Source organism: Anolis sagrei, chromosome 5 (assembly GCF_037176765.1).
Source record: "Anolis sagrei isolate rAnoSag1 chromosome 5, rAnoSag1.mat, whole genome shotgun sequence".
Lineage (NCBI taxonomy): Eukaryota > Metazoa > Chordata > Lepidosauria > Squamata > Dactyloidae > Anolis > Anolis sagrei.
Genome location: NC_090025.1, coordinates 146,240,666 through 146,264,855, shown reverse-complemented (window position 1 = coordinate 146,264,855; position 24,190 = coordinate 146,240,666). Strand labels below are relative to the sequence as shown.

General features: G+C 38.5%; 2 protein-coding genes across 2 annotated transcripts; one reads left to right on the top strand and one right to left on the bottom strand.

The window, feature by feature from the left end:
* The first annotated feature begins 514 nt into the window (after positions 1–514).
* KRR1 (KRR1 small subunit processome component homolog) lies at positions 515–9,902 on the top strand. Its single transcript, XM_060777436.2, has 10 exons — positions 515–646; positions 2,959–3,134; positions 3,675–3,809; positions 4,074–4,199; positions 4,335–4,418; positions 5,461–5,517; positions 6,647–6,817; positions 7,328–7,405; positions 7,626–7,719; positions 9,368–9,902. The coding sequence occupies exons 1-10, from the start codon at positions 568–570 to the stop codon at positions 9,538–9,540; spliced, it is 1,173 nt and encodes a 390-aa protein (XP_060633419.2). The 5' UTR covers positions 515–567; the 3' UTR covers positions 9,541–9,902.
* Positions 9,903–10,350: 448 nt separating this feature from the next.
* On the bottom strand, positions 10,351–23,832 carry LOC132776146 (glioma pathogenesis-related protein 1-like). The gene is made up of 5 exons (XM_060777437.2): positions 23,453–23,832; positions 18,861–19,106; positions 17,134–17,243; positions 15,871–15,953; positions 10,351–11,688 (listed from the first exon to the last, which is right to left on the bottom strand). Exons 1-5 carry the CDS (start codon positions 23,633–23,635, stop codon positions 11,543–11,545), a joined length of 768 nt encoding a protein of 255 aa, XP_060633420.1. The 5' UTR covers positions 23,636–23,832; the 3' UTR covers positions 10,351–11,542.
* Positions 23,833–24,190: the final 358 nt, after the last annotated feature.

Below are 24,190 nucleotides of genomic sequence, written 5' to 3'. Positions count from 1 at the left end.
CACTGTAGACTTAATGCAGTTTGATACCACTTTAACTGCCCATGGCTCAATGCTATGGAATCGTGGGAGTAGTAGTTTTCCAAGGCCTTTGCTTTGCCTGCCATAGAGCGCCCGTGCCTTACCTAACTACACTCCCATGACTCCATATACTAGTTAAAGTGCTATCAAACTGCATTAATTTTACAGCGTAGATGCATCATTGGTATCAGCAAAACAAGACTAAAACGTGGAATACTTTGCAATCAGTCGTTTACATCAAACCTACTAGAGATACTCTCAGAAAGAGCCATACACTGTGGTTCTCTTAATGTATGGGCATTTTGGACTTCAACTCCCAGAAGCCCAAGTCGACTTGGCCAACGGTCTGGAATTCTGGGAGTTGAAGTCCCCCTTCCCAAAGAAGTCTAAGGCCAAATTGGTTCCAATCGCTTCATCATTCTACTACGATGTATCACTCTTGACTTTTCTAGTTCTATGTGTGCCTTTATTGTGGGATGAGAACATCCGGGCTCTTCGGCTCACAGAGCGGCTGTACTTCCGGGTGAAGGGGAGGAAGGTGGGAGCAGCATGGCTGCGCCCGGGGAGAGTGAGCGAGGGAAGGGGGAGCCCGAAACGAGGAGCCCCAAAGGCAAGAAGGCGAGCAAGGGTGAGTGTAGGCTCGTTTGGATCAGGAAGGGTCCCCTCAAAAGCAGGCAGGCTAGAGAGGGCTCAGGGCCTTCCACACAGCCATATAACCCAGAATAACAAGGCAGAAAACCCCACAGTAGCTGCTTTGAACTGGATTATCTGAGTTCACACTGCCATATAATCCAGTTCAAAGCAGATAGTGTGGGATTTTATTCAGCTGAGTGGAAGGGACCTCAGGCAGAGCCTTCTTTCTCAGGAGCTTTCCACACCATACATTTATAGTGTTATGGTTCCATTTTCACCGCCCTTGTAGGATTTTGGGGTTTGCAGTTCAAGGGGGTGTGTGTTTATAATTCGCATCTAGAGGGCACATGCCAGGATCAAGTGGAAACACAGCGCAATAATTTGATATTGGTATGATTATGGGTCCTTCCATACAGCCCTGTATCCCAGAATATCAAGACAGAAAATCCTACAATATCTGCTTTGAGCTGGGTAATCTGAGTCCACACACAGATAATGTGGGATTTTTTGCCTTGATATTTTGGGATATAGATCTGTGATCTTAACTCCGAAATGCTTGGGGCCAGAAGGTGTTGGGATTTTTCTCTAATCCCTGTATTTGCATATGTATACATATTGCGCATCATTTAAGGCTCCTTCAACGCTGCCATATAAAATTGATATTATTTGCTTTGAGTGGATTATATGGCAGTGTGGACACATAACCCTGTTCAAAGAAGATAATGTGGATTATCTGCTTTGCAAATCTGGATTATATGGCAGTGTAGAAGGGACCTATGTTTCATATCTGCACCTTGAAGGTAATTTCATGCAATATTTTAATAATCTTGTACACGAAACAAAGTGTTGAACCATTAAAAAAAACAAAAGTGCTACTATCTCAGGCTGGATCGACGCTGCCATATTGGGACTTCAGAAAGTGGATTACATGGTAGTGTAGATTGGGCCTTAGCCACCCATGTGGACCATTTTGGAGCATTTCATCTTTTAAAACCCTGGGCAAGAAATGTGCCACCAACTTGCTCCTGGGTTTTTGATTCTAAGCAAAAAAATATATATATTGGCTGTGTTTGAATAACAGATTGGTATTGAATCTCATGCATTTTTGATGTTTCTGAGGTGTGCATATTCTTGAATTATTGCTAAATGTAGGAGCCCCTGGTGGCGCAGTGGGTTAAACCACTGTGCTGGTAGGACTGAAGACCTACAGGTCGCAGATTCGAATCCGGGGAGAGCGCGGATGAGCTCCCTCTATCAGCTCCAGCTCCTCATGCGGGGACATGAGAGAAGCCTCCCATAAGGATGATAAAGCATCAAAACATCCGGGCGTCCCCTGGGCAACGTCCTTGCAGACGGCCAATTCTCTCACACCAGAAGCAACTTGCAGTTTCTCAAGTCGCTCCTGACATGACAAAAAAAATGTGCCCTCTCATGATAGATTATTGCTTTACAGCTTTTTTGTTCTCCTTGCTCTACTTAGCATGGAGACAATTGATTTGAAAACTCTTGGATTGGCATGGAGTAAATTGTTCAAGAAGATAATGCTTTTAAAATCATTATTAGTGAGGGGAAAACAAGACATGATTGGAAGAGTCTGGAGCGGTCACTGTTGCATCCTGATGATTATTACTAATGAAAATAATTTCTCAAAACTCCTGCTGCTTAAGACTGTTAGAGTTGCAAACTGGGATCTTCTATTTTTACTGACTGTTATTGGTATAAAGTATTTTTTACTACACTCTTCGGTTGAAAGGTCTCCCACAGTATATATTACATTAGTTTTACCAGGTCAGAATTATTCAGGGGCCCAAAGCCAAGACCTGGGATGCCATGGGAGTGATGCCATTAAGCATGATAAACATAACAAAATGCCATTAAACATGATGAACATTAAACATGAGACAGCACATATCAAATACAGTTTCACACATAATGCAGTTCACATTTTTTTAAAAAAAACAAAAACATATCTAAGTTTAACACACGAGAAAGCACACTGCAGCAGCCTGCTGATCCCTGAGGAATGACAAAAGGGGGACAGGCCCTGAAATATGACAACTCTAATACACATCGATCTTATGGGCTTACAGTCTAAAAATGCAAAAGAAATAAGAAGGGAGGAATAAGGTGAACCCAAGCACTAATTAGAGTTGGCACCGTTTTTGAAGTGTGGCAATTTCCCATCATCAAGCTTCAACATACAGTTGTTGTGGTCTCTTTCTGTCTTTCCTGCCTCTGTTCCCTGATCCTGCATTTCTTAATCAGAGAAAACCATTCTAATATATATGTATATATTTTTGTTAACAGTAGATGAATCGGAACTTCTTACTGTTCCTGATGGATGGAAAGAGCCAGCCTTTAAACGAGAAGATAATCCTAAAGGACTTCTGGAAGAAAGCAGCTTTGCCACTCTCTTCCCAAAATACAGAGAAGCATACTTGAAAGAATGCTGGCCATTGGTGCAAAAAGCACTGAATGAACATGTAGGGCTGTTTTTAATACTTTCCTCAAGCTTCCTATGTTTACGTTTTATTTCCCAAACCTAGATGCATTGGGGTGGGTCAGAGAGGAGGATGAGTAGGGCCATTTGGCATACTTTTGAATGGGGAATTCTAAAGCTGCCTCTATATTTAAATTTAATTGCAATAAATGGACATCAATGAAAAGTCCTGTAATTTCTTGGAGTTGGTTCTGGGACCCGCCATGGATGCCAAAAACAAAACAAAACAAAAAAACCAGACATGAATGATTACATTCTATATTAAATGGCAGCTAACCAATTATGCTTCAGTATGTCCACATTTGTTCTGCTACCATCTGTTTAATATGGTACAAGATTGCCTGCAGTTGCTGGAAATGGCAGATCTGGATCTCAGTGGCCTGGAGCATTTGTAAATGTAAAAAATATCTTGTGTTTTATTGTGTTGGTATTCACAATATAATCTGTAAACCCTTTTAATGATTGTGTTAAGAACCAGTTGTGCTGCTATATAAAACTCTTACTTGCTTTTTTTGTGTTTCAGCACATAAATGCGGCTTTAGATTTGATTGAAGGAAGCATGACTGTTAGCACAACAAAGAAGACCTTTGACCCCTATATAATCATCAGAGCCAGAGACTTAATAAAGCTTTTAGCAAGAAGTGTTCCATTTGAACAGGTTTGTTCAGTGATTAAGAGTTATGATTCTGTCCTATAGTTCTATTAAATTGTTTGAAAGTTGTTTTCTGTTTAGTGTCATTAAAATCTGGAAAGACTAATTCAGAGGGTTTTATTAAATATGTTATTGAGCTTAAACATTAAGCTCCAAATGTAGAACTTTGGTTAAGAAGCATGTATCAGAGCAAATCAGGTTATTGTATTAATGTTCCTGTCTTTACTTGGATTTAGCTTAACTTGAGATGCTGTTTGATTTTCTGTTTAGGCTGTGCGCATCCTTGAAGATGATGTAGCTTGTGACATCATTAAAATAGGGACCCTGGTGAGAAACAGAGAACGATTTATAAAAAGACGACAGAGGCTTATTGGGCCCAATGGATCTACTCTCAAGGTGGGTCAAGGTGCTATAATATACAAGTTTATTCAATACATTTCGTGAGATAACTCTTTTGTAGGTGAGGTTTGTGGATTATTAAGACCTCTGTTTGTGAGAGCAGTGTCATGAAATACTTGTCTTCTGATACAGGCTCTTGAACTGCTGACAAACTGTTACATCTTGGTTCAGGGAAACACAGTTTCATCTCTTGGACCATTTAATGGCTTAAAAGAGGTAAGATGTCTTTTCTATGGGAGATAATGCTGTAGAGTAAATTTGCCCCACTTTATTTTATGTCTATGAAGAATATACAGCTTTCATTCCTCATCCTGAGAATTCATTATTTGTTGGTTGGTTTTGCTGAAATGGTTTTTGTTTGTCATCTGCGGATGAATTTAGTTCTTAAAGTCCAGATTGCATAAATTAAGTGGGGGGGGGGGGGTCTTTCCATCTGTATAAGCTCTTGAACAAAAGATATTTGGGTAAGTGATAGAATGGAGACACAATGTCCAGCCATTCTGTATCAAAAGCAGAAACCTGTAATGCTGTATGACTTAAGCCAGGGGTCCTCAAACTTTTTAAACAGAGGGCCAGGTCACAGTCCCTCAAACTGTTGGAGGGCCGAATTATAATTTGAAAAACAATGAATGAATTCCTATGCACACTGTACATATCGTATTTGTATTGGGAAAAAAACCCACTTAAAAACAATACAATAATTAAAATGAACATTTTAACAAATATAAACTTATTAGTATTTCAATGGGAAATGTGGACCTGCTTTTCAGTGATGACATAGGATTGTTGTTGTTGTTTCAGACTTAGGTTGACCCTGAGAGTTGTATTCAGTGTACCATTGTACCATTGTTCTTTGCAGCAGCTGCCTTGATCTCACTAGGGTAAATGACATTGCAGGGCCGTATCCGGCCCCCGGGCCTTACTTAAGCCATTGTTTAGAAACTCAGTGGTTTTGTAGTAGACAAGTTCACAATTATGGGATTGATTTTCTCTACTGCAAAAGACACAGAACCTAAGGAAGTTGAATACCATAATTGAATAGGAATCATAATTTCTTTATACAAAAAAGTGTTCCTTGTTATCTCCAAGCTGCTGGTGGGGGGTTCGGGGAATTATTTGCATGTTAAACAGTTTAGAGTTAGAAATCCTTTCCAATCTGCTGCTGTTAATCTAAAGAACTACCAGTAGTACACCATTCTGCTACACATTGGTTTAGCTGATAAAAAAGATAAACTTTCCTTTCCTTTCTTAAACCTAGGTTAGAAAAGTTGTTCTGGATACAATGAAGAATATTCATCCTATATATAACATCAAAGTGAGTGTGACTCTTAGTATGCAATAAAATGTTTCATATGAGATATAACTTTGGGTACTTTTATCCTAATCTCACTGTGATGATTTTACTGTAGATCATTGCCTTTGGTGATCCCATTTCAAATTCCCACATGCTTTCCAGCATATTGCTGCTACCAGGATCCCCATGATCCATTTCAATTATCGTCTATGTTAGTGGTTCTCAACTTGTGGATTCCCAGGTGTTTTGGCCTACAGCTCCCAGAAATCCCAGCCAGTTTACCAGCTGTTAAGATTTCTGGAAGTTGAAGGCCAAAACATCTGGAGATCCATAGGTTGAGAACCACTAGTTTATGTATATAGCTTATCTTTATTTGGTCTTAAGTCATGGATATAGCAACTAGATGGTAGTGGTGATTATGACAAATTGTAAATGTAATTTCTCTAAAAGTCATGGGGTAATATAGATATTTTCCTCTTTACTCTTTGATACATTAACACCTTGATTTGACCTTTTAAATATTTTCTTCCTTACTTATTTTTTCTTTATTCCTTTTTTCTCTAACCTTTCCAGAACCTTGTTCTATCTGACACACTAATCATTGCTCGTCACATCATTCCGATATATATCGCAATGCATTGTCTCAACCAGTCATCATTCATATGTACATATGCTTCATGCAACTTTCTACAAGGTTTAGCCCCACTCTTTATACATTCTTTCAACCATATTTACCACCCAATATCACTATATAAATTATATTTATTTTCCATAATGTTGCAAGGTAGTGTTCCTTTTCAGACAGAAGAATTGTCTCCTGAGGTGACCAGTCTTGTTTCTTGAACATATGTACAAATCCAATGAAATGAAATTTGAAATTCCACTTCTGAGTGTATGTGGCAGATCTAGCATATCATCGACTATTGTACAAAGTATTCAAAGAACTAGATTTCTTAAGACTTTATTATTTGTTCAGTAATCAGATTGTCATCTACTGCAATAATACCTATTGTTAGATGATATTTTTTTATATCTGGTATTTAAAATATTTTTATCTCCCTCCCCCCAAATATGCTTTAATAGATAAATAGAAAGAGTTGAATAAATTGTGTGTTCCAATTCATTCTTTGGTGTTTTTATGTGGTTGAAGACCCTAATGATTAAGAGGGAGTTGTCAAAAGATCCAGAATTACGATCACAGAACTGGGAACGCTTTTTGCCAAAATTCAAGCACAAGAATTTGAATAAAAGGAAAGAACCAAAAAAGAAAAATGTCAAGAAGGAATATACTCCCTTCCCACCTCCACAACCAGAGAGTCAGGTATGTTCAATCTCTTAATTTTGCTGGGCAACATAAAGAGTTTTGAAATTAATGAAGAGTAAAATGGATTGCTGTGAGATTATAGAGAAAATGCCAAAAAGGGGGAGGAGAACAAAATAAATAAATAAAGGTTGTAAAGAATGTTTATTGGTGTGACCTTCTCCAAACCTGGAAGAAGCAAGAATTAATATGTTATTGAGTCTTTACCAATTTAAAATCTGAAATGAAAATAAAAAAATAGCAGACCTTTAATAAAATTATGGCATTTAACTGCTTTATTGTTTTTTCTTGACTTGATACAGAGAAAGAAAACCTGTGTATTCACACCACCTTTATTTTCTGGACAATGTATTCATAGATTTGTTATATTCTGTTTAATTTTAGCCACAGAATTTAGCCACATAATGGTTCAAAAGTTTTTCCTCCGATTAATGTAATTGGTTTCTAAATGGGAGATATGGCAGCATTCTCTAGTGCTGAACATATGTAATCCTAATCGTTATTTTTCAGGTTGATAAAGAATTGGCAAGTGGTGAATTTTTCTTGAAAGAAAGTCAAAAGAAGCGTAAGAGAGTAGAAGAGATAAAGGTATATTTATTTTGTCTTTTGAAGTCCTTTTGAATGAAGAGATTGGTATCACATGTTCATCTAGATGTTGGGTTGCAAACCAATCGTTTTAGCCAGCATAGTAACTACAAAGTTAAAACTAAATGGAGTTCCACACAATTCCCACCTCTACCTTAAAACATGCATTTATATTGTATTTGATATTTGCTCATTGACATACCTGACCTTTTAAAAAACTTAGGCAAAACAAGCAGCGGCAATCAGCAAGAGACAAGAGGAGAGGAACAAAGCTTTTATACCCCCTAAAGAAAAACCAGCTGTAAAACAGAAGAAAGGTGAGTTAAGCACCACTATCTTCTATTTAAGCCTCATTTTTGAAACTGCATCATCATTTTTGCCACTGGCTAAAACCTAACATTGTAACTGTTCTGATTCAAGCACATATAAACTACTTAACAAGTTTGTGTCTGTCTGTATCTATGTATGTATGCATCTGTTTTTCAAACTGTCCATCTCCAGTGTCAAGAGTCTGTCTTTCATTCATTAAACAAGCCTGGATAGGTGCAGATATGTTGCTTCCTTATTTTGCTGAGAATATTTCAACAAGTGATATTCTTGGCTAGTCCCAAATGATCCTTATTATTTCCTAACCTCAAATCTGCCTTAGAAGCACATGGAAGAGATTTAGGCTGCAGTAGTGTAAGTTCTGTGAAATCTTCACAATAGTAAATACTGTTTAACTAGAGAAGGCATGACATTTATCAAAGACACTGGCAAGAAACAGCACCTGGATGTTGCAGACAAGATAGATGTGTATCAAACTGCTTTTCAAGTTGTATTTGATTTCCCCAAAAGGCCATATTGATTATGTTGGTTCTTGAGTGTCAGCCAACTTAATATTATTGATATATTTCAGTGGCAATTCAGCGGTCTTCTTCCACTGCCTACGGTTCAAGTAATACAGTATAGTGCAGGCATGGGCAAACTTCAGCCCTCCAGGGGATAGGCTGTTAGGAATTGTGGAAGTTGAAGTCCAAAACACCCAAAGGGCCGAAGTTTGCCCATGCCTGGTATAGTGGCACCAATAAGGACAACTCACAGTGGTCACCTGTCTCTGCAGTGCAACGAGAGACACTACAACACAATATGTCAGAGTGAATAGAAGAGTGAAATGGAGTCATTCAGACTCCATTTCACTCTAGGGTGCTACAAGATCTTTTTGTGCTTAACTAAAATGATCAAGGGTCTGGAGAACAAGCCCTATGAGGAGCACCTTAAAGAACTGGGCATGTTTAGCCTGCAGAAGAGAAGGCTGAGATGGGACATGATAGCCATGTATAAATATATGAGGGGAAGTCATAGGCAGGAGAGCACAAGGTTGTTTTTTGCTGCCCTAGAGACTAGGATGCGGGACAGTGGCTTCAAACTACAAGAAAGGAGATTCCACCTGAACATTGGGAAAAACTTCCTGTGAGAGCTGTTCATTAGTGGAACTGTCTGCCCCTGAGTGTGCTGGAGGCTCCATCTTTGGAGGATTTTAAGCAGAGACTGGATGGCCATCTGTTGGGGGTGCTTTGAATGCAGTTTTCCTGCTTCTTGGCAGGGGGTTGGGACTGGATGGCCCACGAGGTCTCTCCCATCTCAATAATTCTATAATTAACAGTTTTTGTTTGGGTATGTGTATACTGCATGAGACAAAAAAGAACCATCAACGATTGTAAGTTCTCTAGTCATTTTGGTAGTTGCTTACCTGTGGCAGTGGCTACACTGGAGGACTGGTGGTGGCCAGAGTTTAAAAGCATCTGGGTGGACAACACAAAACCCACCTATGTAATTATGTGTCCACAAACTTCTGGTGTTCAGATTGTAAGAGATTTTTTTATATTCTTTATGTCATGTTTAAGCTAGGACTACTTGGTGTATGTGAAATGTCAGGTTAACCATACAAGATATAACATAATAGTAATTTCTTCTATTTTGTAGCTCCTTCAGAAACAAAAATTGATATTGAAGCAATTAAAGAAAAGGTTAAAAAGGCGAAAAAGAAGAAGCTGGGAGCACTTCCTGTGGAAGAAGTTACGTTAAAAATTGCAGCAGATGAAAAGAAAAAGAAACCGCCTTTAAAGCTTGGTTCCAAGAGGAAGTCAGCAAACTAGATTCCTATCTTTACATTGCTGCATTGACAGCAGATGTTGAAAAGCATGAACATTTAACATTATGTGATGTTTAAAAAAACAGCAATTTCAATGTTTGTACAGTCAAACCATCAGCTTCTTATGTTGCACTCTGAACAATACAAGTAATATTTGCAAATTTACAATACTCACTTGAACAAGCTGGTGGCTAAAATACATTTACCAGTATATGGATATTTCTAGCATGCACAGAGCTTTCACTGAGGATGATGTACAGGATGTGAATATTGTCAATACATATTTTGTACTATTGTAATAAAGTGGTCCAGTAATAAACTGCAGGAAGTTCTTTGTAGAAAAAAATAAATATTTTCCTAATCCAATTTGTTTTTTCGTTTACCAAGATTACATGAACTACTTTTAAATATTGGTATTTTTATGGTTTTTTGGTCTGTAATAATAATAATAATAATAATAATAATAATAATAATAATAATAATAATAATAATTTTATTTCTTACCTGCCTCTCCTTGTGACTTAAGGTGGAGCACAACATAGTTAAAACAATAAAACATCATGTAAAATACATATATTAAAATTTATTTCTATGAAATGCCTTAAAATACACAGAATAAAGATTAAAATACAGTAAAAACAGGGCGAGTTTAAAATTCATAGTTAAAAATTGACTGGATAGACCTGCTGGAAGAGATAGGTATTTAATTGTGTCTTGAATGTTATGTATATTTGAGAGATGTACTTTTCAAATGCTGGGATAATTGATCACTGACCTTGTTCCTGTGCTGCAGAGATTGACCAAGACGCATACATAAGTATAATAAACTTTATTTATACCCCATCACCATTACCTTGGAGAGACTCGGGTGGCTCTCAAAGGCACTCTAGTGTGCCACACATAAAGTAGAAATACAAAAGTATAAAAACAGTACAACATACATTTAACCAAGTACAAGCGGACAGAAAACATCAAATGATTAAATTTCAGATTTGAAATGCAGTAATACCTGTGAATAAACTGGGCATCTTCAAAACAAAGCACCAGAGTAACAATTAGTCCTCGCATGTAGCCATAGTGGACTACTCAGGGTCAAAGGCCTGTTTAAAAGCCAAGTTTCTAGGCTAGTCCAAAAGGTTTGGAGAGTGGAGGCTAACCTAATTTCTTTAGGGAGGGCATTCCACAGCCGGGGAGCCACCACCCAGGAGGCCCTCTCTCTCCTCACCAACAATACCTGAGAGGGTAGCAGGACTCCCAGCAGATCTTAGATCTTGCACTGGTTCATCGAAGATGTGGTTTTGAGGACAGGTTGAACCCAAAGCGTATAGGGTTTTATAGATAATAACCAGCACTTTGTATTGGACCTGGAAACTTGGAAGGCAGTGGAGCTGCTTGAATACAGGCATAGTATGCTCCCTATGGCTAGCCCTGGTTAGTAATCTGGCAGCCAGTCTTCACACTAATTGCAGTTTCTGAGCCATCTTCAAAGGCAGCCCCACAAGTGTTCTACAGTAGTCCATTCTGGATGTAAGTAAGGCATGGACCACCATGGCCAAGTCAGGTTTTTCAAGGTACAGTTGCAGCTGGTGCACAAGTTTTAACTGTGAAAGCCCTCCTGGTCACCACTAGCACCTGAGCTTCAAGCATCAGCAGTGAGTCCAAGAGGATCCCCAGACTGCAGACCTGTGTCCTCAGGAGGAGTGTAATCCCATCGAGCACAGGTTGCCAGCGTATAACACAAACTTTGAATTCGTGTTCACCTTTAGATGGGTAGTGTACCATTTTATAAATTTCATGGTAAAGACATCTTGTATCTTTGTCATTAAAACAAAAAAGTCTCCTTTTGTGTTCCTCTTTAACTTTGAACAGCTTTGTGTGCCTTAGCAACACCAATATATTGACTGTAATCGGCCAATATCTTATGCTAGCTGATTACAGTATCCTTTTGTCTTTCTGTAAGATTCCTATTGTATTTTAATTTAAATATTTGATTTTTATAGTTGTTGCTAGACTATAGCATTTTCTGTGAACATTTGGGGATAGCGATGCTTCACAAAGACTCCTGCAGCAAGTATCCCTATAAGAAAAGATGGTCTTAATATTAGTACGGTGATGCAGTACTGATCACAAGCTGGGTCCTTCCAGGCTTTACCTACAAAAGAAAAACATTATTTTCAGGGGGAGCTTCACTGATAGTAAATCAAATAGTATCACAAGAGAGCAGGACAAGCTTTAAACTACCTGGATTATTGGACTTAAAATGTATGAATAATTCTGACCCCTATCATGCAAAAAAGAAAAAAAAAAGGATTCTGAATTTTAAATGCAAGTCAAGAAACTTTGGCAGAATCTGTTGTGTTTAACCTGTAATCATGAGCTACCTGCTGTGTGCCAAATTACTCTTATTGTTCCATCTTAAATGCCTCTGCAAAATCAAAGTTCCTGGGATTTCTGATGTTCTAGATGAGGATCTGTCACATAGCAACCTTCTCAACACTCATTTGGGTACCCTACTAGTTCTGATCTAGCAAGCAAAGTATAAAATATTGGTCTGCTTGTCTCAGATTACTCAATTATTTAAAGGTCTGTAAAGCTGAGGTGAAATAAGTATAGCTGTCTGCATGCTGTGAGGCTACAAAGACCTGCTCCATTAGCTATACCATGTATAACATTTATTTCTCCTTTTGTCCATAAATGGAAGTCAAGATATCTTAACAAACTGACACAAAAGCGCAATAGATGAAAACATACAAATTATTGTTAATATGTAGTTAAAATGTCTATATCACAAAGCTTTTCCATTATGAAGGCAAATAACATTACAGTACATTAAGAGCCTTTTTATAAGTAGTTTCCAAAAGCTGATTTATTTATTTTTTTAAATCTAGAATCACACAAGTTGGAAGAGACCCCAAAGGCCATCCAGTCCAATCCCCCCGCAATGCAGGAACACAATCAAATCACCTCTGACAGATGGCCATCCAGCCTGTACTTTAAAACTTCCAGGGGAGGCTCCACCACACTTCAAGGCAGCATATTCCACTGTCAAACAGCTCTTGCTGTCAGGAAGTTCTCCCTAATGTTAAGGGAATCTTTTTTTTCCTGCAATTTGAATCCATTGCTCCAGAGCAGCAGAAAACAAGTTTGCTCCTCTTCAATGTGACATCCTTTAAAATATTTAAGCATGACTATCTGTCCCCTCTCAACCTTCTTTGCTTCAGGCTAAACATGCTCTGCTCCCTAAGGCATTCTTAACAGGGCTTGGCTTCCAAATCTCTTGAATGGAGGACAAGCAGGAGGAGAAAGGAGCTCCTAGGAGAAGCCTCTGAGAAGGATTTCCCTGAACTTTCTCCACAGAGAATTTTAACTGATGAGATTTAAAGAATGGCATTCCTTGAAAATCTTAAACATCCTGAAAAGCTCATATGGGAGTATACAGGCCTTCTGATAGCCGGATCCCGCGTCATACAGGGTTTTATAGTCAGGTCAACATTCACACTTGTGCCTAGAAAAAGATTGGTAGCCAATGAAAACTTGCCATGCTGTCTGCAGCCAGCCCCAGTCAACAAGTGACTGCATCCCTTTAGGATTAAGGCTGATGAGTCACAATTCAACAACACTTGAAGAATCTAGAACGTGCTTGAATCTAGAACTTCCTGAAGGTGGCCACTTCAGGAAGTGTATTTTCCTTCCCTCAATTTAATTAGTGGGTGATTCATGAGCTGAACAAAATTATCTTTATACCCTATCTTTATACCCTATAGCAATGAAATACACTTGAGTTACTCGGTGAGGTAGAATATATTTGTAAACACATCTGCAATTATTGCCTCTTGTCCGTTTCATTCTCCCTATCCTTGAGACACAGGGCTAAGTTGATAATTTTGAAAATGGTGGCTATGGGGGGGGGGGGGGGTGGCAAGAAGAAAAGTAATGAGTCCACTTTGAAAGTATACAAAATGTATGGTATGCCTTTTCAGAGATTGGTTCTGAGATGTGTCCAGGTAAAAGTTCATCTACTTAATCTTTTCTCTGAGAAAACTGTAAATAATTCATCTGAAGCCTAGGTGTACTTGCAATAGAAAACGGCGAGGCCCTGCTAGCTCAAACAGCAGGGAGACCTTTGTAGAACTGTTTCCAGCAGAGTGTTTGTGGAAAAACTAATCGGCGTGCTTTCTTGCAAGGCAATGATTCCCATGGCTCTAAAACATAGTGTGAAGATTATTTGGCTAGAAAGTGCCTGCTGCCAGGAAACGGCAAGGTATTTCCAGCCCTTAGCTCTGGCTCACAAGAAAAGGTTTTGACATTTTTATCTACATGATATTCCACATGCAGAGAGAAAGTTCAGTGTCAACTGAGCAGTATGCGAAGATAGCCTGCAATTTATTTCCTGGCAGGACTATAATTTGTTTTTCCTTTCACTATGGAAATCATCACTAAAAAAAGGCTTGGAAATGTCTTTATACAATAGGAGAGTTTGATTCCAGAGTTTGGTTCCAGGATCCCCTGTGGATAACAATATTTGTGGATGTTCAAGTCCCATGGTATGAAATGAGGTAATAAAATGTCATCCTTTATGTATAAAAGCAAATAACTGAGTGCTGAAAAGAGACCGAGGGGACCTGTGTAGAAGGGTACCGTAGGGTATGTCTACACATCAGTGTAGTGCTCAGCATGTGACAGAATCAAGATTTGCTTTTTGGATTTTGGAGCTATGGTTTGCTGAATCTGTGGACGCAGGGGGCTGACTATGTAGCATACTTCACATTGAGCTTTCTACATGGATTGTCTTGCTTGGATTCCAGTAGCTACTGACTTCAATTGGTTCAATTTAAACTTGGGCAATTGCTCTTGGTTTGTCCCAATATTATTCCTTTCAGCTGTTCTTTCTAAATGACAGTGTAACATGTGAAAATAGGGGTTTTTTTTTTCATTGTTGTTTTCCATCTTAACCTATAACTATGTTCCTTCTTTTCCAGGAAAACATTTTGATTTTATTGCAAAGTGTGCTGAAATAAGATTAAAGTGGCTATTGCCTCCTCCTTGCTTATTTCATCCCTCTGTATCATCCAAAACCAAGATGCTAACACAGACTATGAAACCTGTAGACCAGGGGTGTCCCTTATTTTCACTGAGGGCCACATCAGCCTAATGGTTGCCTTCAAAGGGCCGTTTGTAATTTTAAGATTGTATACATGTAACGATGTTGCTGTGGCATTGATAGCCCTGTGAACCATAAAAATGGTGGGCCAGATTTGGCCCGTGATTGCATTTGACATGCATGCTGTAAAAAGTTGGTCTTATGCCTAGTAGTAGAAGACCAACTCACAACAGCGGTGGAGAAATATCTCCTGGTTCTCCAGCTTAGTTAGTAGAACACTATTGGATGTGGTCCAATCACTATCCATGAATGTCCTGTTTCTAATGAAAAACATACATTTTAGAATACTGTCTTGTTTCACCTGGCCATGATATGAGTTAAAAGTACAGTGCCTCCTAGAACAATCCATACTATTGAATATCATTTGATGTTTAATCAATTCAGAAAATGTTGAATATTTCTTATCCAAAATGCAAGGTACCAAAAGTTTATTTAAGATTTTGGAAGGTCTGCCTTGAATCAGGAATTAAGAGGGGAAAGTGGACTAGTCACACAATCAGTGTCATCCGGAGTTTTTCCTCAAGAACTCATTCCTTTAGCTGTCAGCACACTTTCTGGCCTTTTTAGCAAAGTGGCCAGAAAGGGATCAGAAAATCCTCCCATAATATCCCTCATTGAGCTTTTTCCATTCTCTCTGGACTAAATACAGGTAGCAGTGCATTTCCATAGCACCCACCATGCTATGTGTCTTTATTGGCTGGGTTGAAGATGAGCATGGAAGCTTCAGTGATATCTGCTTTTTGCAGGGGTCTTGTGTAAGGAGAATTGTTCCCTCTCTTCTCCTCTTTTTCCCTGCCAGGGTTCTTTAAGGAAAAACTACGCAGGAATTGGAGGTGTTACTAACCCCTTTTCCCCAAAGTTGGAATTGGGCAATTGGTAGCACCAAGGTTTGGATTATAGATTTTCAGGTAAGGGAGACTGGATCTATAATATAATATTGTAATATTAACTATTCCTTGAATATTAGCAACTACTTTTGGATTATCCAGCACCAGTGACTGTCTTTTTAACTGAGGATATCCTAGCTTGAGTAATAACAGATGAATCTATGGGTAAATTATGAGTGTACAGCAAAACTTCAATATTTAAACAGTTTACACTTACAACTAAGCACTATCTTGTAAAAACTGTCAATTCATAGTTGTATTTCCTGTTAACTTCCTCTTTACTTACCACAGAGTCTGTCTACACATGGTTCTCCCTGACACTCACTGCATACTGCTCCTGTTTTGTATGGTTTCGTTGGATAATTTCCACTGTGTAGAAAGGAAACAGGTAGAGGGTGAATTACAGGTTCTTGTTACAATTTTAATCAAACCATTCCAACTGAAACTGTAGTAAAAATGTAAGCACTAAAGAGAAGGAATAATTTGTGAAGACAAAAATCACAAAAGGACTCTTCTGAACATTTAAAATTGATTTATTTAGTTATTGAATTTATATCTCATCTTTTTCCTAGGATGGGTTGCAACAAGTATAAAAAGATTAAAGTAAAACCAATTTACAAAAGTTAAAAAACAGAATTATTTTGAAAAACATGCTTAAAAACTTCTAAAACTTGATTTTTGGTAAAAGATTAATTTTTTTTAAAAAAAAACCAGAATATGTACTACATCAAATCAAAGACTCATTTTTCCTTCCAAAATTGAGACTGAAACAACATCATTCACTGATGTTCTTATCCATTTGGCAATTATCTACATTTCACAATGGGTCACAGCCTCAGATTCTCATCACAATCTACTGGACAATTTCTAAAAGTCTATACAGGCAGTCTCCAAGTTACAAACAAGATAGGTTCTATAGGTTTGTTCTTTAGGTTGAATTGGTTTGTAAGTTGAAACTGGTACATTTTAAAGTGTAACCACACACACACACACACACTCACTTTCAACTCACTTTCCATCTTGTGATAATTGGATTTTGAAAAATGTAGCTTTTTGATTTTGAAAAATGTAGCACAAGGATTGGTGATAAAGCTTCAGTAGAGCTACCTTTTCCCCCATAACTCTTTCAGTAGTTAGTTTCCCTTCCTTGGGGTAGATTTCTCTCCCTATTGTCTCTCTCCCCCCGCCCCCACCCCAAATTCTTAACTAGGTATCGTTTGTAAGTCAGACGCTTGTAACTCAGAGAATGCTTGTAATTGCTTGTTGAATTTTCAGGACTATGGACAGAGTTGAGTGTATAAGGACCCTTCACTTTCACAAGGAGCTACTCTCCAGGTACTTGGGCTGAAACTTATGACAGAGTCACCAACTACCTGCTACACACCATGGCTCTATTCTCTTTTTTAAGTGCTAAAAGGATGAATGTTATTATATTCTTCAAGTTACACTTTTACACTTTTCTCCACTTTCAACAAAAAATGACAGTAGGCAGATTCTAGATTCTAAATTTATCTCTTCCTGGGAGAAATTCTTATACTCAAAAACTTACCCAGGTCCATAGTTGCAAATTAAATGTGCAGCATTAGGATAACTGAAACCTCTTACTCTTGGACAGAAGTGAACGGCACAACCAATTTTGTAACTTGTTGCCCAGACCATCTGAAATGAAATTGGAATATTTCTTGATGATTCAATGCCCAGACTTAGCTTGAACTTCTATATTAAGCATGCCTGCTATACTGTTTGTATATAATTAATAAACATGAAACAAAGCTCATGAATTGGTTCAAAGACAAATATGCAATGCTAATGTTTGCTAGAAATGAATTAAGAAACAATGGATCTGCTTGCAAGTAGAGTGAGTCAATAAGTACTAGAAAAGTACCATGTAGCTTGAGCATGCTGACATGTTCACATTGTGTCTGTGACTTTCCCAGACAGATTCTGCTTCCACTATTATTTATTTGTCATGTCAGGGCAACCAGTCAATTGTATTACATCTCTAACAGAACAAAACAAACAAATAGACAAAACACAAAATTTGCAAGTTTGATAGTTGATTAAATGTCCTTTGACCAGTATCTGGCCACTTGGAGTACTTCTGGTGTTGCTTCCACTAATACTTTATAACTCTCTGCTCATGAAGCTATAATAGATTATTCTGAATCTTCTTCATATTTGAGCACACAAAGACCTTGGTTGATAAATATGTGTAGCTGAAAATGGGGGAACCATAAAGCTTCCTAGATAACTTGCAAAATATGACATTTAAACAAATTAATATCTATGTAATTTACTGATTTAAAAGAGAAATGTCATTACTGTGATGGAACTGTGTAAGTCCCAGCTCCTCTTAGGCTACTCCACCCACAGTTAGAGAACAGTTACTTTTCTGTTAGTTTTATGAAGGTGCAGCTTAAGGAGACTCCTCCTGGGTAGATCAATAAGTTTGCATGCCCCTTTTTGCCCAGGTAAAGAGAGCCACCTTTAGTTTAGGGTTATTACCATCAGGGAATCTTGGAAGCAAGACATGTCTGTAGTTGGTCCCAGCAAGATTCGGGCTTGGACAAACCATTTCAAACCAATAACTAACTAATTAACTAATCTGGGAACTCACCCAGTGACAGTCTGTGGAATAACCAGCACCTTCAGTCAGGTGCCAGGCCTTAATAGGAGAGACCTGCTCTCTCTACCTCTGGCCTGACCACCTTGGACATTGGGCGCCCCAGAGGCCCCTCTACCAGAGAAAGTGAGCAAGGGAAACTTTCATCTCTTCTTCGTCTCTGGAATCATTCATGACTAGCAACTTCAAGAAGAACCACTTACCTTCAAACTTTAAGTATGGACTTTGTTGTGGGGAAACCAAGATAGTGCCTGGGTGGAGATAGGCCCAAAACCAATTAATAAATGATTACCGTTTCTTGAAGACAATAGCATGGACATTGATTCTGTGGGATTCCTTTCTCAAACAGAAGGGCAATCCAGCATTCCCCAAGCTGATAGAAAGTTGGGTCACGCTAACGCTAAAGAAATGTAAAACAGCTTGGATGCAACAGCACAATTACTATTTAAAACTAATTTGTCCAGTTTTCTTGGAGGGCCAAGAAGGTCATGATTAGCATTCTCATCCTGAAGATGAAAGAGCAAGTCTGAAATATTTTGTCTTGTGCAGACTGACCTCCTGGTTATAGTCAAGATTTGCAGCCATCTCTTTGTTTCAAAGTGCTTGTTTAAAACTACATTATCTTGCCTCTTGAGACATTAGCAATAGCTTACCTGAGTGTAATGTCCACATACATAACTGCAGTGTTGAGTATCATAGTCATAATACTTGACTTCATTGTACCAGTTAGTGAGGGCTGCAGTCACATTAAAAAGTGAAAGGGAACCTGTCCAAATGTTTTCTCCAACTACTGTAAAGTTGGGGTGAACCTTCCCCAATATTTTGAGGTCAGGATTATGTTCAAATTGGCACATTTTTGACCAGCCTTTTGCAGTCTTTGCTAGATCATGGTCCCAGCTCTACAAAAGAATAACAAAAGGTTAAGATCATTTTATGTGATATTCTAGGATATTATAAGATTTAAAAAGAACAAAAAGTTGTTTTCAAATCAATTGACTCCATGCTAAGTAGAGCAAGGGGAACAAAAAAGCTGTAAAGCAATAATCTATCATGAGAGGGCACATTTAGCTTTTTTTTTTTTTTTTTTTGTCGTGTCAGGAGCGACTTGAGAAACTGCAAGTTGCTTCTGGTATAAGAGAATTGGCCATCTGCATGGACGTTGCCCAGGGGACGCCCGGATGTTTTGATGTTTTTTCAAAACGTGGGAGGCTTCTCATGTCCCCACAATGGGGAGCTGCAGCTGATAGAGGGAGCTCATCTGCGCTGTCCCCGGATTCGAACCTGCGACCTGTCGGTCTTCAGTCTTGGGTTTAACCCATTGTGCCACCGGGGACTCCAACAGTATTAAAAGGCTACAGCATCAATTGACACTCTACGTAGGCAGGTGGTCCTACATAACATGTTTATGTGAAACCAAGATGTAACAAGCACATATTTTGCTTTGTTCTTTCCATCCCAATTGTCTTCCTTTCAGTTTGAAGAGGAGTGACTTTGCAGTCAGCAGAGGCTCCCAATATTGACTGCCTGAAACCAAGAAGCAAATGGCACCCTTACCTAGCCAAGTCAAAAGTTAGACAAGTTATACTAAAACCAAGACAGAAACATCCCACACAAGTGCCTCTTCCCTAATTGGCAGTGAAAATGTAGTAATTACAAATTAAACAAATGCATTTTTGTCCTTTTGTGATACTAAAAACCAACTGCCTGTAATTTCACTCTGATGTATAGGAGGGACAGTACTGCCTGGAGTAGTTGATGTGGTAGCTGCTCACTGATTTTCATTTATACTGTTGCATTCGGAGATTGATACATGCTAGATGGAGACATGAAGGCAAGGTTGGGAAACCAGGTCTTGGAGAGGCAGGCCTGTAGCCAGGATTTCGTTTCGGGTGGGGGTGCTGAATTTTTTTCAGGGGGGTTTTGGGGGGGGGGGCTGAGTCTGAGTGAAAGAGGGTCTAGCCTAGCAAACTTTTTGTACCATTACCCCAATACTCCCATGCATATGGGATATATTGAGTATGGTGATCAGATCATGATATGAATAAACATAACAGTTTAAATAATGCACCAGTAAAGCCTTTTCGCAAACCACCATGAGAATTTCAGGAGGGGGGGGCTGAAGCCCCTCAAGCCCCCCCCCCCCCCAGCTACATGCCTGTGGAGAGGTTCATGTCTGTACCACTCTGTAGCAGAGAGAGATTTGGGGACTACTTTCCAAGAAGCTATCTGGAAAGACATGGCATGTATGCACAAGTTATGTAAGCAAGGGTAATGAGGTGGTCAACATTAGGGATATTGTACACAAATACAAAAAAAGCTGAGAGATGTATATAACAGGCTCTCAATTTTCTTGGAGGTTTGAGGTGCAGGATCCCTGCAAAACTGAAAAAAATGCAAATAAAAAGGCTCTTTTTTAACCTGAGGGAACACCTTTCTAGGAATCTCTAGAATCTCCAGTGCAACTCTATAGTCAGCTTTAGCTTGACGTTAATCATAGAGTCATACTGTGGAACTAGAATAGACATGAACAACATGTGGTCCAAGGGTTTGGGGCGGCCCACAAAGGCTCTGAGCTTAAACCTTAGAGAGGGAGGTCATATGCAGCATTACAGCGGAATAGCAACTGGAACCTCCGAGTGTTTTACCTCTGCATGTTTCCTTTCTGAATGCACCAAAGTTACCAAAGAAACCTGTGACAAAAGCACCATCAATAGATCCAGTTAGGATGCTGAAAGTGCTAGTCTCAGTTGAAATGTAGTCTAGGGAAGTTGTTGGACTTAAGTTGGAGCAGTAGGAAACATGGATGTAATATTAAGGGCTATCAGTGAGTGAGGCATGCTATTCTAGCATATCTCACAAAAAAGCCTATCTACAGCCCAAAGAGATTTAGCCTATTTAATTTCAGACCCTTACTACTGCCAAGTTGTGCAGGGCTGATCTAGAGATTGCTCGAAATAACATATTAATCCAATAATGAAATCTAGAAAAGTTAAACAAGCAAATGTGGAGAGCTGACTGTAATACCAATTAAGAAGTCTGAAAGGAATGGGAGTACTTTTTGTAGGATAAGTATCTATTGAGGCACTAAAGGAATATGCGTAGCAGCAAAAGAGACAGCAATATATGGTTATATTCACTTACAGTGTTTGAGGAGGAGGATAGCACAAGTAAAAGAAATGAGGCATGCTATTCTTACAATCTGTCAGTTGGGTTCAAGACATTTCAGAAAGGAGAGAGAGAGAGGGAGAAAGAAAGAAAGATGATGATCAACGTCTATTGATATAAGTCACATACTGAGAGAAGAGTTATAGAGACAATTATGGTTTGTGGATGAAGAGCAATCAGATATTTGGATGATCAAAATGTGAATCAAGGCTTAGAAATGCTTTCATTTCATAAAATCATAAAATCATTTGGAAGAGACCTTGTGGGCCATCCAGTCCAACCCTCTGCCAAGAAGCAAGAAAATTGCATTGAAAGCATCCCCACCAGATGGCCATCCAATCTCTGCTTAAAAGCCTCCAAAGAAGGAGCCTCCACCACACTCTGGGGCAGAGAGCTCCACTGCTAAACAGCTCTCACAGTCAAGAAGTTCTTCCTAATGTTCAGGTGGAATCTCTTTTCCTGTAATTTGAAGCCATTGTCCGCGTCCTAGATTCCCTCTTCCCTATGACTTCCCCTCACATATTTATACATGGCCATCATGTCTTCTCTGAGCCTTCTCTTCTGAAAGCTAAACATGCCCAGCTCTTTAAGCAGGTCCTCATAGGGCTTATACATATACATTGCCAACTTGGGAGTTGGGCGCTATATCTTTGTCTGCATGAACATATATACACATCTCAGCAATCCTTTCCTTGATACAAAGGAGAGTCGGCACTGAATGAGTGATCTCTTTAAGAGAGAATGGATATTCTTTCCATTGCGTCTCCCAATCATCTTGGTACAAACCAGTCTTTTTGTTTGTTTGTTCCAGAAAGAGAAACCTGAACATTTTTTTTAATCAGCAGTAGAAGAATGTAATACCAATGAGGAAATATCAGGAAATCCAAGGGCCTTACACTTTTCTTAGAAAGTGAAAGCATTTATGTGATACAATAACATATATATGTGTGTGAAAATGTGTTAATTGTGTTAGCAATACATTACCACAGCATTAACTTTCATACATTATACTAGGTAACAAAATTTGAAAAAAATATTTCTGATTTGAAAGTGTCAATTTCTGTTTAACTGTGTGGTACTTACATTGAAAGTAGTTTTTATACTCCAGAAACTTCATTTTTGTGGCTGCCACAAACTATGTTGAATTGGTTGAGACTTCATTAAAAAACTATAGCAAAATGTGCAGCAGGATGTCTCACAAAAATGAAGTTTTTGTAGTTTACTGTACTTTCCCCATGTTTTTATGATAGAACCAATGAAGAAATTACATTTATCACAAAGGAACAAATCATGTTACATAGTGTTATTGCCTCCTGTCGGATTCTGAATGTACCCAGAATGCCATAAATTAGTCTACTTCAAGCAAAGACAATCCAACACAGAATGAGTAGTATTTGCAGACGAGCACAGAATAACTATGATCTGCAGACTTACTTGTTTTTATTGCTCTCAGACTGAGAGCTATTATGGTGTGGTGATTTGAATGTTGGACTAACATTAAAGAGAAATGTCCACAATGCATTCTAATAAAGATTACTGTTGAGAGCCTTTATTATTAATTTTTCCCGTTTGAGGGCGTGGTCACTAGTCCTATATTAAGTGCATCACCTCTGGGACATTTTGATGCTCCCAGCTCTGCCCCAACAATATTAGAAAAAGGCCCTAATCACTTCTGCTGTTAACGTTATAATGAAAAAGGCATTAACAAGAGCATATTTCACAACTCTCTATCTGAATGTTAGTGTGCAGGCTTTCCCCAAATTCTCCTAGTCTGTTTCAAGGTGCACTGTGGTATTAGCATGGGACTTCCGGGGACAGGAAAAATATAACTGCATCTGAGATACACACTATTTAATCAAATATGCAAATATTCCTTGAAAAGAATGGCCACTAAAAAAAGTTATACTTTGATCATTCTGCACTAAGAAACATGATTCAATAGGGCTTTATGCTCAAAGCTATGTTCACTTAATCTAGTAATGATGCGAAATCTGAGGAAAAATTTCTACGCTGCTATAAACCTGCAATAGCATAAACAAAAGCAGTTTGGTATTTTCAGTATCTATAAAGATAATCTTACCATTCGTTTCATATTGCTTGCTGGTGGAGTCACACCGGATCGGAAATGATTGTGCACTCTGACATATTCTTCAATAAATTGTGCATTTCCAATATCTGGCAAATTATTTTGGTCATAAAAATAGCCACAAACGGAGAGATTCAGAAACACCAAAACACCAAGTGACACACTGACTGCTGTCATTCTGAAGTCCCTCTCTTGACTGCCCAGATGGCAAAATATTGCAGCTATAACGGTGCTTTTTGTGATGTTTGGCTTGGAAAGTCCATGTTGTCTTTTATCTTACTTTACTTTCTTTGGTATATTACTGCAGATAACAGGAAATGAATCAGTTACAGCAGCTTTAGCTGAAGGCAGAGGCTGATGAGTCATTTGAACTGTTCCTTTTCTTACACTTCCTTATATATCTAACATTTCTTCATGTCATGGATATATGTGCTCATAGCTTAACTACAGAGAGGGAATAATAGAGTTACTGGGTCAAATCAGCACTGAATACTGCAGTATTCTTAAATCAGTCTCTTTAATATTTTAATGCCCTATATCCCAACACATTTTCTCCAAAGAAATCTCATACGTTTCAGTGGTTCATGCTTTCAAGTCTTATTTCATTGGTAAGTTCATATACAGCATATAGTCTTGCATACAACGAGATATATATTTTCTGTTTTCAAGAATAAAGAAATTACTAATTCTAATTAAGTTGGAGGAAAAAATGATTTTCTTATCTATTTTGAT

What these genes read in the sequence shown, in the direction of transcription:
- KRR1 (XM_060777436.2), top strand. Translation starts at nt 568, where the DNA reads ATGGCTGCGCCCGGGGAGAGTGAGCGAGGGAAGGGGGAGCCCGAAACG. An exon ending in ATCCTATATATAACATCAAA is followed by an intron (nt 5,518 to 6,646) that starts GTGAGTGTGACT and finishes ATGTGGTTGAAG; the next exon opens with ACCCTAATGATTAAGAGGGA. An exon ending in AGAGAGTAGAAGAGATAAAG is followed by an intron (nt 7,406 to 7,625) that starts GTATATTTATTT and finishes TAAAAAACTTAG; the next exon opens with GCAAAACAAGCAGCGGCAAT.
- LOC132776146 (XM_060777437.2), bottom strand. Translation starts at nt 23,635, where the DNA reads ATGACAGCAGTCAGTGTGTCACTTGGTGTTTTGGTGTTTCTGAATCTC. An exon ending in CAAGCAATATGAAACGAATG is followed by an intron (nt 19,107 to 23,452) that starts GTAAGATTATCT and finishes ATTCTTTTGTAG; the next exon opens with AGCTGGGACCATGATCTAGC. An exon ending in ATTTGCAACTATGGACCTGG is followed by an intron (nt 15,954 to 17,133) that starts GTAAGTTTTTGA and finishes CTTTCTACACAG; the next exon opens with TGGAAATTATCCAACGAAAC.